At 37.4% G+C, this 14035-nt stretch overlaps 1 protein-coding gene across 7 annotated transcripts in view; it reads left to right on the top strand.

The window, feature by feature from the left end:
- Positions 1–14035, top strand: part of LOC112456136 (kinase D-interacting substrate of 220 kDa) — a 34109-nt gene that overhangs the window by 1987 nt on the left and 18087 nt on the right. For 2 of the 7 annotated variants that reach the window (XM_025018475.1, XM_025018474.1), the window contains exon 1: positions 8713–9901. The exons of 1 other annotated variant lie outside the window; for it this stretch is intronic. In XM_025018475.1, the coding sequence (XP_024874243.1) occupies positions 9743–9901 (159 nt within the window). In that variant the 5' untranslated portion in view covers positions 8713–9742. Of the gene's footprint in view, positions 1–168; positions 442–4573; positions 4665–4848; positions 5659–5682; positions 7826–8712; positions 9902–14035 lie in introns of those variants that run through there. 4 more of the 7 variants (XM_025018476.1, XM_025018477.1, XM_025018472.1 and 1 more) reach the window with 4 other exon arrangements.

Here is a 14035-nt window from a genome sequence, read left to right as displayed (position 1 = left end):
ATTTTACACTCAAATGTCGAATTATTTTTATCGTAAAACGAGCGAGGAAGGTACTTATTCGCACTCTTCTTTGGACGAGGCAGATCGTCTAACGCGATATCACTTATATGCAAACCGTTTATCTCGGTTCGCGTTCGCGCTCGAAGCATATTTATATGTATATATAATTTGAGAACCGCTGGTTCATGCGAACCTCGCGTGCCGAATACGACAAAGCCTGCCGAGTTGATCGTACGTAAATATAAATCGGGCGACACACGACTCTAGTTACTCGACGAAATCATCGGCGAATTGGTAATACACAAATCCGTCTGTCCGCGAAGAAGAATGTCGCACCAAGACCAAGATGACTCGACATCCGAATCTAAGACCACGTCACCAAAATGGAACATGTATTGGGATCCTAGGTCGTGGTTCAACTCTAATACAAGCCCCGATTTGGTAAATAGTTGAAATTGATCATTTTTTTCCAAACAAATCGTGAAACCTACTAGAAGCTGATAGTCGCTCTACTTCGCGCTGCGAGCGAGTCAAGTTTCCTTTGTCTCGTTGATAATTCTGGGGAAAACATTTCGCATGTATCTTGCCTTATATCTCCGTTGTTAGAGAGAAGTAAATAGGTCGAGCTTATTGAATCGTACATTTTTCATATATTGCACGTACAGGATTGCTAACAGCTGATACCATTGTTATCAATCAGGGTTTCCTCGATATGTGCTATTTCTCTAAATAAAGCGAGTATTATGTCGTATCACGTGTGAAAAACAGTTTTATGACAAGTAACAACTTTGATTATTTTAATTATCACATTTCTCTAAACGAGGAGTCGCTTGCCTTTTTCTTTATTAAAAAATTGCTGTTCCTCTTTATTTATTGAAACTTTGTAATTGAAACAAAATTAATTAATAATGTTAAATTTATCAACTGAGACTTTCTTTCATATACACAGAAACTGTAGAAAGTTTGTTGCCTCCCTATACCGGTATGAATTAATCAATCTTCTTCTTCTTTCTTTCTTTCTTTCTTTTTTTATTCGGACAACCGGTTTTCATCGTCTCATAAACATAGCAGGCGAGCGTTTACATCGCACATCTCGTACCGTTATCCATTCTCACATACACATTTTCAATACTACATTGTTCGTCGACATTTGTTTAGTCTGGCACAGCTGATGCATTCAACGATCAGCTGTTCGTACTTATAGTCGGCGCGCAACTCCTGAGTTGTCGAATACTTCTCTGTATCATGCAAGTAACGGAATAAACATAACATACTTTAACTAATTTCGAAATGAGATTTCTCTCCGACAGTTGATCCTGTCAAATGCGATATCTAAAGTTCTTCTACGGACAAGATAATGAAATGATTATAGGAATGGAATAGTTAGTGCTTATACAAAATATAAAAATTTATATAAAAAATTTACCGAGTCGATAATATCTTTTAATGTATTTATTATAATTTATGTATCTGTTACATACTATATATATCTATTACATACTATGGTTATTACATACGCTAAATAATTTGTTGTATTCGTTAGAATGAATTAAAAGACATTGGACATTTCGCAGTTCATGTTTTTACCGCACATTCGAGTTTTGATCTACCTGATTATTATTCTATTGATATTGGACATACACACACAAAATATCTATATTTATTAAATAAAACGTAAAATAGAATTGCCATATTCAGCATTAAAATGTGCGGAAAATACGAGTTAGAGTATCCAAGTGACTATGTAAATATTATCGTTAGCATTCTAACGGACCTACCATTAAATGTGACTTTTTTTAAACGTAATCTTATCTCAATGCTTAGTAAATAATCTTTAATGAATCATTCCAAACAGAGTTTCATGCAGAAAAATTACACATTAACTATTACATATTAAATATGAAAATTTATTAACGGACCAAAATATTGACCCAAGATACAAACAACTCCTGAAGGATGATATTTAATGCTAATAGAGATAAAAAAGGTCAACGTCTTCCTGGACGTTCTCCTATAATATATCCTCCCACGATGATGACGTCGTCGCTAGTGCGTGTTTCCCCTCTCTTTCTTTTTCGCACCACCTGGTGAACGGGCCGGCCACGTGGATCGCCCACACGCGAATGTCAGGTGTTGTTGCTTCGGTCAATTGTTCTCTCGGCCGCAGTACGCGAAGGATGTTGCGCCGCTCGGCATCGGCTTCATGCGAGCGCCGACCGAGCCAGCCGCGCAATCAAACTATCGTCATCAATCTGTGGTTTTCTTCGTCTTGGCCGTCCTGATTTCGCCATTCAGTGCGCGAGATACTTTCATCATTCGCGTATTTTTAGCGCAATGATACTATTCGACGGAGAACATGAAGTATTAATTATAAATTGAAAAATTAATTATAATACAGTGAATAAAACATTAAAAATTTTGATAAATAGCAATTAGAAATTAGGTAAATATTGTGTTTGTCAATGTGCAGTGTCGATATATGTGTTTTGTGACAACAGTATGAATTTCTTTCTAGAAATATGATTGGTATATTGTGACATTAATGGTGTTTTTCGTAATGAAATTATGTATTGATAGAGAAAGGCGTATAGTTTAAAAGGCAGATATATATATAGATTCTTACGATACGGTGCGTCGTAATGCGAGATCCTTCGAATCAAGGAAATTTCCAGTGGTCGGGCAGGGCATGAATAATCATGCACCAAGGAAAGATTCTCGCCAACGATACGCTCTTCATCGGTCATCTGCAATTCGTGAGGTTTTTGCAAATTGCGTGACGTCGGAAATCGTGATAGTCGTGACGATCGTGACTAACGTGACGTATCGCTTCGTTTAGCGAATGATTAAAAGCCCAAGTCTTCGATCCTTGGCCTCAATCTACTTTGCCGTGGTTTATGATGACTGTTCTACTGCACCCTTAGACTACATTGACGGCAGGAGCTCCGACGATCGTTTTTTTACTTTTAGACAAGGAGTAAATTTGCGTTTGATTTTGCCGTACTTGTCATTGACGACTGGAAGATATCTCATTATCGTCTTTGCGAATTTATCACTCTAGAAGTATAATCCCTAATTAACGTTCTTTCAGAGATAACAGTCACTCCTCTATTTGCGAAAATTGCTCGAAGCGTTTCTACCCACTGATGAGATTATAAGTCTCGATATTATAATTTTAATAGCTCTCAGTTTTATTTGTCGCAATTATTAAACCTAATGGAGATGTTCCTGGCCGAAGATTTCAAAATTAGACATTGAAATAAATAATAAGAAAGTAGGCAATAAAATAACAAAGAACCGTTACGTAGACTGTTAATGAAAAAGACATTCAGCCATTTAGCGCTATCACAAGGTCATTCTTTGCAACGGTGTAAGTTTCTAGATTTCTTGTGTGCTTCGGACTTCTTACTGTTCGATCGTTTTCCTGTCCTATATATTCGCGACGCGTGGCCTGAATTCACCCGATTTACTTTTCGCAGAACACTCGATGCCGAAGTAGCGCGAAAATAATTCACGGCACGCATACCAGCGGAGATGTCAACGTTTCGATGAAATAACAAAATAACTTATCGTTTCGTATCCTAAAATAAAATCAAAGCGACATTGCTTCGAGACGACGTCATATCTGTATAACGCTACATGCTATTCCGTTTCTGCATTTTTCGAATTTAACAAGTCAACGCTGTCTTACGTTATACTTTTGTTAGCATAAATATTTCATTACAAATATTTATATGTATATAAATTGCTTAAACAATTAAAGTAATAAATATATATATATATATATATATATATATATATATATATTATATATCATAACTTAAAATTTCTATTTAACATTTTTTTAATTTAATGTAAATTTAATTTGTTCTAATTTTCGGGCTGATAATACAGTAAAATATTAAATACATCTTTAAGAATAAAATATAATTGAGTAATAAAATGAATGATAAAATATATGCCCGATTACTGATTGGCCCAAAATATTTTACACATTGTTAGATGCAGAAACGTGACTGCTTATCAAGTACTTAAAAGAGAAACGATATGTGTCGGGCTGAAATGATAAATAACCGACAAAGAGGAGATAAGCGTGCAAAAACGTTGGCAAATACCCTCACACACGCATATTTACCTTTATTTTCCTCCCGGTAGTGCAGCAGTGAAAGCACGATCTCTATAGTGCGCGGATCAGCTGATCCATCAATTCTTTCGTGCGATCGACCATTACACCGATCGGTCCGACAACACTTTATCCTCGACCGGATAATTCTATTTCAGAGTCACTCGCTTAATCGCGATTTTTAATCCTTTAGTGTCGTGCCGCGAATTATTGAAATCGTGCGCGCGTTATTGATTGTTCGCGGTAATCGCTGACAATTTGTCGACATTTTTTATTTATTTACACGCACGTTTGAAGTATATTTATTATCGCAGAAGTGATCATTGTCATATTAAAAGTTATATTACTGTTATATTGAACGGTCAAAACCCTATCTATCTGATATGGCAACAAACGTAAATCATAAAAAGCGACGCCCTCGTTTATTACTCCATGGTGACAATCGTTATCTTTGCAAAAATGTCATCGACGGTCGTGTGCAAACACGAAAGTGTAGTTTGCCCAATTCCTTTGAAGAACTCGATGTAATTGGTGACAGTGCAAGGTACACTCATCTAATCTAACATAACAAATATTACCAAACACTTCAAGAATATATAGATAAACAATTACAGACTTATTGCTCCATCAGTACACCGTCAATAATAAAATATTGAAAGCTAGGAGAGAGAAACGAGTCTTGGTTTAGTGTATAATTAAGTAATTAATTTTTTAAAAATAATAAATAGAGACATGCAAGATAATAAATGGCCTGTTAACATCACTACTGCAATCAGCATCATCGTCACGAGTCTCGAAGATGATACTTCCCGCGTTTCTTGCTTCTTAAGCCAGTTACGGCTTTACGCGACTGATATTCATGCACAATTTTACGTAAATGCGATAGTCACGATGACACAGTGTGACCGCACAACGAACGATATCATGTACTTGCCACGCTTCGAGGCATCCTCGTAGCCTTGAGACTACCGAGAAGAGAGTCAAGGAAACGCATGCAACGATGCAACGGACGATTAGTCCTGCGTTCCTGTTGCCACGAGCTAACAACGATTTCGAGAAGTGACTTGGCACAGCACGGTCGTCGCGTCTCGACGCACGCTTCTAAATTCCGCTTCATCGAATATGCAATTAATTAAGCAATTATGAGAGTTATCCGAGGTGAACGTGTTTGGTGCAACGATATTATTTAAAGTGTCGACGAACGTGAGATGGTGCCATGTCTCAGATACATATCGGCTCCTCCTCACGTTACTGAAAATCCCGAAGTCGAAGCTTATTCAGCGCGAAATTAAACAGCATCATGGATTCCGGGACTATCGCGAGTGGTGAATGAAACTTTTTTACGTTAAACGATCCGAATCATTTGTCGAGAAACAGTCGTCCTCGAAATGTCGCATTTGCGAGTGAAGAGCAGAGTGCTCGGTGACAAGACCTACAAGCACGTTACTGGGACAGGAGAATGTCGCAGAAATCAATTTTCTCTGTTGAAAGGACGACCTCAAAACATCGTACATCGTCTGGAGCATCGATTCCATGAGGTAACTTTGCTTGGAAGAATATTGTGCGAACGCTCGCCTTCCGTAAATATCTCGTTAAAGGCAGTTGTCGTAAAACATAACGTAAGAGTTGTTTCCATTATTTAAAAAATTTACTGATGTCATTTTACATTTTTAGAATATGCTAAATATCTTATGTAAGGGTACACGAAGTGTTACAATAACTTCACACTAAATTATCTTTTTGTCGAACGTGACGGCAGGTGATAAACTGTTTCGCAGTCTGAGAGTCGTATTGATAATATCATGACTAATCTAACCGTAAAACTCAAGAGTATGCAAGGAGCGTAAAAAGGAAACAAACATGTGACTTTTCTACTTCGAGGAATCCAATTGTCGCGCGTTCGCTAAAATTTATTGTTGTTACGTGACGAGATAATCGCGCGCGGTGTACGACGAACGCTGTGTCTCTCGTCGTACACCGGCAGAACGTTGTTTCCTGCATTTTTCGAGTGAGCCATTCTCTATTTTCTGTCGCTGAATGGCTACAGCTACGTCATTCATATTGTCACGAGGAGTCACGTAGGATTCTTTCGTTTTGGCAGCGCGTTTTCAACGGCGCGAAACACGCGGCTCTCTCGTCTAACCACGTTTCTCTGACGACCGCCGCGTTGCACTCTACGCTTTCACCGTAAATCAGAGAGCGGCGTGACAACAACTGCCGCGAATATACGCGAAGCGCAATTTGCACATGGCCAAGATTAGGTTTCTCGGTGCAACTTTAATCGTTAACTCTATGGATATTACACGCTAGCAGACGTGGAATTTTAGAGATCCTATAGCTAGAGATTCCTACTTCTACGAAAAAAAAATAGAAATAATTTTGGTACCCTCGCTATTGTATTTTCTTGTATTTTTCAGCATTAAGTGTGCACAGAATCTCAAGTTTTATCTGTTTTTCTGACAAAAAAAAAACATAATTAGTCAAAATGCCGCGTCGTTGCATTGTTCTAGCGTTCTCCACCTTCCGCATGGTTCTCTTCTTCGCGGTTAGACAGCCGCAAGTTTATTTTGGGTTACCCTCGAGATTGTGCCAATGCACGCCGCGATTCTTGGGTGCGACACTGATTAATGAGTCTCCGTTCTTTTCGACGATACTCTAAGAGCCTTGCCAAATCTTTCATTTTATCATCGTCCGTTAGACGCTTCTCGCCAAAATAGGTCGTGGCTCTTGATTCAGGATGTCCGGTTTCAGACGGCAGACGTTATACATGAGCGTCTTTACTCTAATTAAAACTATTTTCTATTTAATCACGGATTAGTCGAAGCGACTCGTCGCAGATTGCGTCTAAAAATATTCTGTTTACGTCGCATTTTAATGTAATTTTGGCTAATTATTATTTTTAAATGCGGCGAGACGCACGACATTGCGACGCGACGTTATTAATAGATAATATTTCAATCTCCTCCTAATTTTAATGTCAAAGTCTATATAGAGAGATAAATAGTGTTTTCTTTGTAACTCTAAGAAGATAAAATTGTTCTTTGAAGTTGGTGCACTCATTTCGATGCTCCTTTAATCTTTATTACTCTTTTAATTAAATTCTCTTTTCTCCTGAAATAAGTAGGTATGTAAAAAAAAAACAGAATTTGTGTAGATTACTACTTTATAATATTCAACATCAGTCTTCCTTTTTTCTGTTATTTCAACTTGTCTAAGCATTTTTTACTCAACTGTGCACTTAAAAGAGAACGACAAAAGTTAACGCTAATCGATATTAGTGCTAACGAACTCAGAATATTACACTGATAAAAAAATAGTATTCTTCGAGTATTTATGTGTTGAATTACAATGATAGTTATTATTCATTCACTTATTTTTTCACACAAGTTCTGTTAAAAACGTACGCAGATCGATCGGCAACACGAGTTACAGAGGCTGAGAAACGATACCATTTCGCGCGACGTTCATTGGCAGTCTTCGGCATCACGAGACGCTCGATAAGAAGGATGCCTCACGGTTGATCGATTAGAAAGTTTCACTCGTGTTCGCCAATAAATCCGTCATGCGAATCGCGAGCAGTGCGCGAAATCAATTGTGAAATTTCATTCGTGGCGCCATGAATCACGGAACACTTGCGTCCCGTCATTGATACATCGCCAGGAATATTTTTGGCTACAATACCTATTGGTGTTCGATAGTTACAAGGTAGGAGTTGTTACAAGATGCGAATACAATCTTTGTCTTGTCATCTTGGCAGATCGCGATAATTCGAAGCCATCACAACTGTTGGCACTGCGTAGGGAAAAATTGAAGAAGTTTTGAGAGCTATGTTTTATTTTGGAAAAAAAAATTATTGGATAGAATCTTATCTTATCACAATATTTTAATATAAGAACTGAAAATAGCGTTTCCTTACTTCCTACGCTTTAGTATAGTTATGCCTTTTAATTGAAAATATTTCTAGAAATTATATTTAAGATCGCGAAGAAATCGTTTGAGCGTTATTTCTTGATATTTTCAATATACTTTCTAATATTTCTCTAAGATTTATGACCTTTGTAAAACCATCGATAAGCTTTGCATTTTAATTGGCTTTTTATATTGGTCGCGGTTTATATCTCGAGATAGGATATCTCTCGAGAAATGGCCGCGCCTTATCGCGCTTTCAAGGTATTGATAATCGGTCATACATGCATTCGTCTTGGAGCTCCGTATCTTCCTCGGCAGTGGTTCATCGCTTGCGGTATATGTCACTCTTTTATTTTGCGTTGATTTACCCGAGGTCGCGAAACTTCTCGCAGTCGTCAATCGGAATACTTTTCGATCGCTATATTTACTTTCTCAATCGCTCCGGTTTGTTATTCGACATTCACGAAAAATCTGTACGCGAGTGATAATTTTATTCGCGCGCGATGATTAATGGTCCATCGTGGACGATGATCCGTCGTGTCGAGAGATCGCACAGTTTTCTTCCGCGCGTGAGAGGGTAACGAGAAAGCGCTCTTCTACAGTTCATCCCCCGCGACCCTCCCAAGGAATGCTCTCCGCGGATAGGATACGGCAGTGAACGAGGGAGACTGACGTAGGCACGTAGAAATAAAACGAACTGTCCTCGTTATCGGCGAAGCAAACGAACGCCTTTCGAGACTTTCGGAAATTCGCGAGTCTGCTGACGAGCCTCTTCGAGAACGAAGCTACGTGGACTCTGCGACTAAAAGTTACATCCCCGACGGAATTCCTCATTAAAGCTGCAGAATGCAGAAATGTGTTTGCGACGCGTGACAACGAACCCGGCAGAAATGTGTGATTTTCCAAAGCGAAGCAACTTACTTCAGATATTCCCGCCCATCTATACGATCTCGTATGTTTTTCGTGTGTCCGAACGGACTTGCGCTTACAGATAACAAATTAATCTTAAAAAGATAATGCGACGTCTCGTAGGAATTTATCTCGCGCTGCTGCACGCCGTGACTTTCCGGTATGTTCCTTATCGTTTACGCAAGTTGATACAGTTTTCCATTTCATCACGACACAGTGCGTCTAATAACGCGCCAATGTTGTCCTCGGTGGATCGGATTGCGGTGTGTATCTGAATCTGCATATACAAAACGTCCTGCGGAAATTTACCGAAACCTGCGTGAATAATCGGGAACGACGCGCGTTGAACACTTGGCGCATACCTGATTCGAGTCGCTTCTATTTGCCGAGCGAAAAGGGATCGCATAAACAAGCCGGACAGGCCAACTCGTGTGACGTAACGGTATCTCGTGGATAAAATGATCATTTTACATTCAACAAGTGCGTCAGATCGGGATCGCTCGAAACGTTCATATTTGCGCATCACGTGCGCCTGTAATGAGAAACATTAGGCCGTTTTCTTCAGCTATTCTTTAGCACTTGCAATGGATTGGACGAGTACGTGACCGTGTATTGCAGGTGAGGGAAGCGAACCGATTAAAATTAGCGAAGGAATAAAAGCGCAGCTCCGATGAGTCCTGCATAAGTGGGATAGTTCGTTAAAAAAAAAAAACAATGAATTAGTTGCCCACGCTCGCGAATATTTCTCATTATTCCTAATTATACGCGATTAATTGGAGCGGATTCGACATTGATCTCCGTTCCATGGAGTATAAGAACGAGAGAACGAGGCTGTTAAATATCAACCAGCGAAATGCATCCTTCTCGTCCTTGCCATCATCGCAAGGATCCAGTAGAACGTACGGGTCTCTTTCTTCGACGTGCCAACAAGCCATTCAATCGTTTTGGAGCAGGAGCAAACAGGTAGACGATACAGCGATTTATACGCTGTTGAACATTTTATGGAACATTCTCATCATATCTATTTTCTCGCCGAATACAATATGAATAGGATATATGATGTACAATCGTCTGCTTCAATTCTTAAAAAAGTGGCTTAAGCTATTTATTTTTCGAGACAATCAATTTGCTTATCTCGTATTAAAAAGGAAAATCTTCGTTAATTCAACTTTATATATTTGAGGTACTTTTAATCTTCTTAATTCACTCTTGCAAATGTGATTCACATATGACGACGCAAATCGGAACACTCAGTTTTCTCTCAGGCCATTTCCCTAAACATTGGCGGATGTTGCAGCCATCAGTCTCCGGAAACGTTCGAGCGAAGCTTCATGAATGAAACTCTTTCGCTCCTTACTACGACGAGCGTGCCAAGATTTAGTCGGGATAGCTCTCGTGATAAATGACATAGGCAACAAACCGCGGTGTCGAAAGACGTCTCTTACGAGCTGACAATGGTGACAGTTCGTGGCAGATTCGGTGTCTCAGATATAATAGCATTGCGAACATCGCGTCCATTTGGATAGAATTTCCAACGTAAACAAATCATATGCGCAAATGATTCATACGATTGGCGGTATTCGCGATTCATTTCGAACACGACGAATATTATACTATTTTCGCCGGTATTCACAACGTCGATGTTTATACCGTTAGTCGGCTCGGAATAAATAGCATTAGATATTTTAACTCACTCGATGTTTTCGGCACTCGGCGTAAATCGCGCAGAAGATGTCGAAATTACGAATGCTGAGTCAAAATTACATGTACTTTGAAGACGGATGCCTTCGTCCGACATCAAAAATCGTCTCTCTCTCTCTTTGGCGTACCTACAAAAATAATTCCTAGAAGTTTGTGGTTTAAAACGTCTTACATAAATGATTTTTGTCTATAAATTATATTGTCTTGAAATGATTTATATAGACTTATTCAGTGAAAAAAAAAACATGCTCCGATTTAACAAACAACATATTGCAAAAAATAATTCTTAGTTAGAAGTGACAATAACACAAGGATGTAGGTATGTTTGAAAATATATTTCGTAGCGCATAAACTGCGACAATTAATTTGATCTTGTGCCAGATCAAGGCTAATTAATGGATTTGTACTACTTGCAGCACGACAACATGATTTATATATCACTTATATCAGAGATTCTTGTAATTATTTATTTGAATAATTCTGGAATAATTCGAATTTTTCTTTTACTGCAGCTTGAATTTACTATAATCTAATAAAGCGGTTATTTTTTTATAAAAGAATATTACATATATTTGTTATACAAAATTTTATGCGGATTTGAAAGTACACTCTCAGAAAAGAATTCTAGATACAATACTATTAGGATCGAAATAGGGCCAATCATATTTAGTATTGAAAGAAGAATATTTTAATCTTAAATAAAGGAATTCTTAAATTAGATTTCTAGAAAAAAGAATATTTTAATCTTAAATAGAGATATTCTTAAATCTAGAATAAAATAATCTTGATGCTATCCCTCTAATTTTCTCAGAATTATTCTAGATTCAAGAATTCCTCTATTTAAGATTAAAATATTCTTCTTTTAATACTAAATATGATTGGCCTTATTTCGATCCTAATAGTATTGTATCTAGAATTCTTTTCTGAGAGTGTATGTTACACGAATTAGTTGTGCAAATGGATAAATTATGTAACGTAGTGGGAGCAGGGCATCATATATACATAATCTTTGTCACATAATTATAAACGCTTCATTGGTTTTCAATAATGTCTAGCTATCAATATACTTAACTTACCTTTTACACGCAGTGTGTAGTAGCGACGTCTCGACGACGGGAACGGGAACGTTATTTGTGATATAAACGGATACAGTATCGGTAACTTCATACAAGAGCTATTAATAATATCAACTTGCATCTGCAATAAATTCCAATAGTAATATGAAACCAGGAAGGTGATAATAAATAAAATTATATCAGATATTTTTATTCAAAACAAAGGAGTACTTGATGCTTTAATTACCATGAAGGAATAATATTCGCAATTGCATACATCCAAAACTGTTAACTTCAGCATATATTACAACGTAGTATATTTTATGTGCGTCAACTGTGATGAATTTTACAATTCGATGTTGGTCCATTTCGCAAACATTGTTATCAAATTTTACGATCGTTCTACGTCGCCTATCATATTTATTGATCGTATGTACCTATCGTCGTATGTTATATGGACGACATGACGCTCTTTCAATCTCCAAATGTTGAGCGTTTGCAACATTTATCTAGTAAGCACTTCGAGTTCAAGATTCGTGACACAAAATATAAAATTTAACGTTCCAAATCCAATTAAAGTGTTCTACGCAATAAAGATCTTGATATTTTTAAGAACTTGAAAAGTTATTGTTAACGATAAAAATAATTAATCTTTCGGAAGTTCTCTTTAAAAAGTGAGTTGAAGCAGCGTTGTGTGTGTACCGAGACGTTTCGATTGCGTTGGAGAATTTCAAACTAAACTTCAAGAGTAGGGAACTTTTCTAACAATACCTCTCAGTTGAGCTTGGTTTCCAGGATGTCATTCCAAAGCGAAAATCAACTCACGATCGCAACTCACAAAAATTAATTTATTTTTTCTTTTTGTTCTGTGTAATCAGGTGAAATTCAATTCGGTGAGAGCTTATCGTCGAACGATCCCGCGAGAGACGATAGTGTTATTATCGCCACGCTTTGCTGCGCATCGCGACATCGGTACGGCAATGGTGATACTGTTCTGCCGAACGACATCGCGTCATTTCGTTTTATGAAGCGCAGTAAAGTTCCACGTACACAATTAATTAGTTTACTGAGAGCTTTAATTGGCCGGGATTAACGCGAGAACTAACTGCGGCAAGTGCCTCTAAAAACAAACGCGTTCAAAGCAAAGAAGTATTCTTTGGCAAACGTTTTGGAGTTGATCCTCTCTCAATTTATCATTTGTTTATATTCTAATTAATTCTATTAAATCCGCAGATTTATGTGCATTATTACTATTTTCTTAAGACGCACATAATATCTGCTGTTAAAATAATGGCAAAAAATAGTCAAAATTGAATGCATAAAAAGAATTGGACTAAATATTAGAAAATTTAAAAAACCTGTACAATTTCATCTCCAATTACTGTTTGAAGTATTGCCGATTAGTATTCGATTTTTTATGGCAATTATACTTAAAATATATGTATACAATTTTTTTGTAAACACTCCGTTTTGCACTTTCTGTTTTGCAATGTCTCGTAATTTCTCTCCTATATAGCTAATTGCTGTATAGCTCCTCCTATATAGCTAATTATATCGGTGCCGCATTGATTTGCTGTTCATCACATGACAATCATATGTTAAAACATTTCTTCGATTACGCTTTGACACTTCCGTTGTTTGATCAGTTTCTTATGATGATGCAACTTCCCACTTATTTCGATCGCACGTATTTCACAATAAATAAAAGTTCGATTAACTCGCATTATTATTTACGTAATGTATTTATCGGACGAGGCAAACCGAGAGTTTGTCCGTGATTCAGTTATGTATGTTTTCCCGATAAAACATTAGTTTTTAATCGAATTTTTAACTGGGTCGAGAGGCGGATACGCTAATGGACCTAAGCAAAAATAAAATTCGTCATTTTATCGTCATCCACTTTATCGTGGTTTATTGCTTAATCGCCTTAATCAAATCGCCGCCGCGCCAAATCCACAATGTGCAACCGTGGGGATTAACCGCGGAAGATTACAGTGTAATTATGCCGGTGCCGCATAGTATCCTTATCGCGAATCAGTGACGTCATTGACACATCATATTTCTCTCGCTATTATCTCGAAATATATATATATTTTTCTTTCTCTTTCTTTCTCTCTTTCTTTGCGACCGGAACTTCGTTCTAAACAATTCTACACGAATTCTGATGTAACGTACTTTACAGTACACTTACAGCAGCACTGATTTTTCTGTATGAAATATATAAGCGACATAGAAGCAAAACTTTTTTTTACAATTTTTTTCAGTATTAAAAATTAAGAATTTGCAAATTTATTCTACGTATCTCACTGTGCATTATTTTCAAAAGTCTGTTCTAATTTCG

This window comes from Temnothorax curvispinosus, unplaced genomic scaffold (genome assembly GCF_003070985.1).
Source record: "Temnothorax curvispinosus isolate PA1 unplaced genomic scaffold, ASM307098v1 QBEX01006657.1, whole genome shotgun sequence".
Lineage (NCBI taxonomy): Eukaryota > Metazoa > Arthropoda > Insecta > Hymenoptera > Formicidae > Temnothorax > Temnothorax curvispinosus.
Note: the sequence above shows the minus strand (reverse complement) of the source record. Positions and strands in the feature narration are given on the sequence as shown.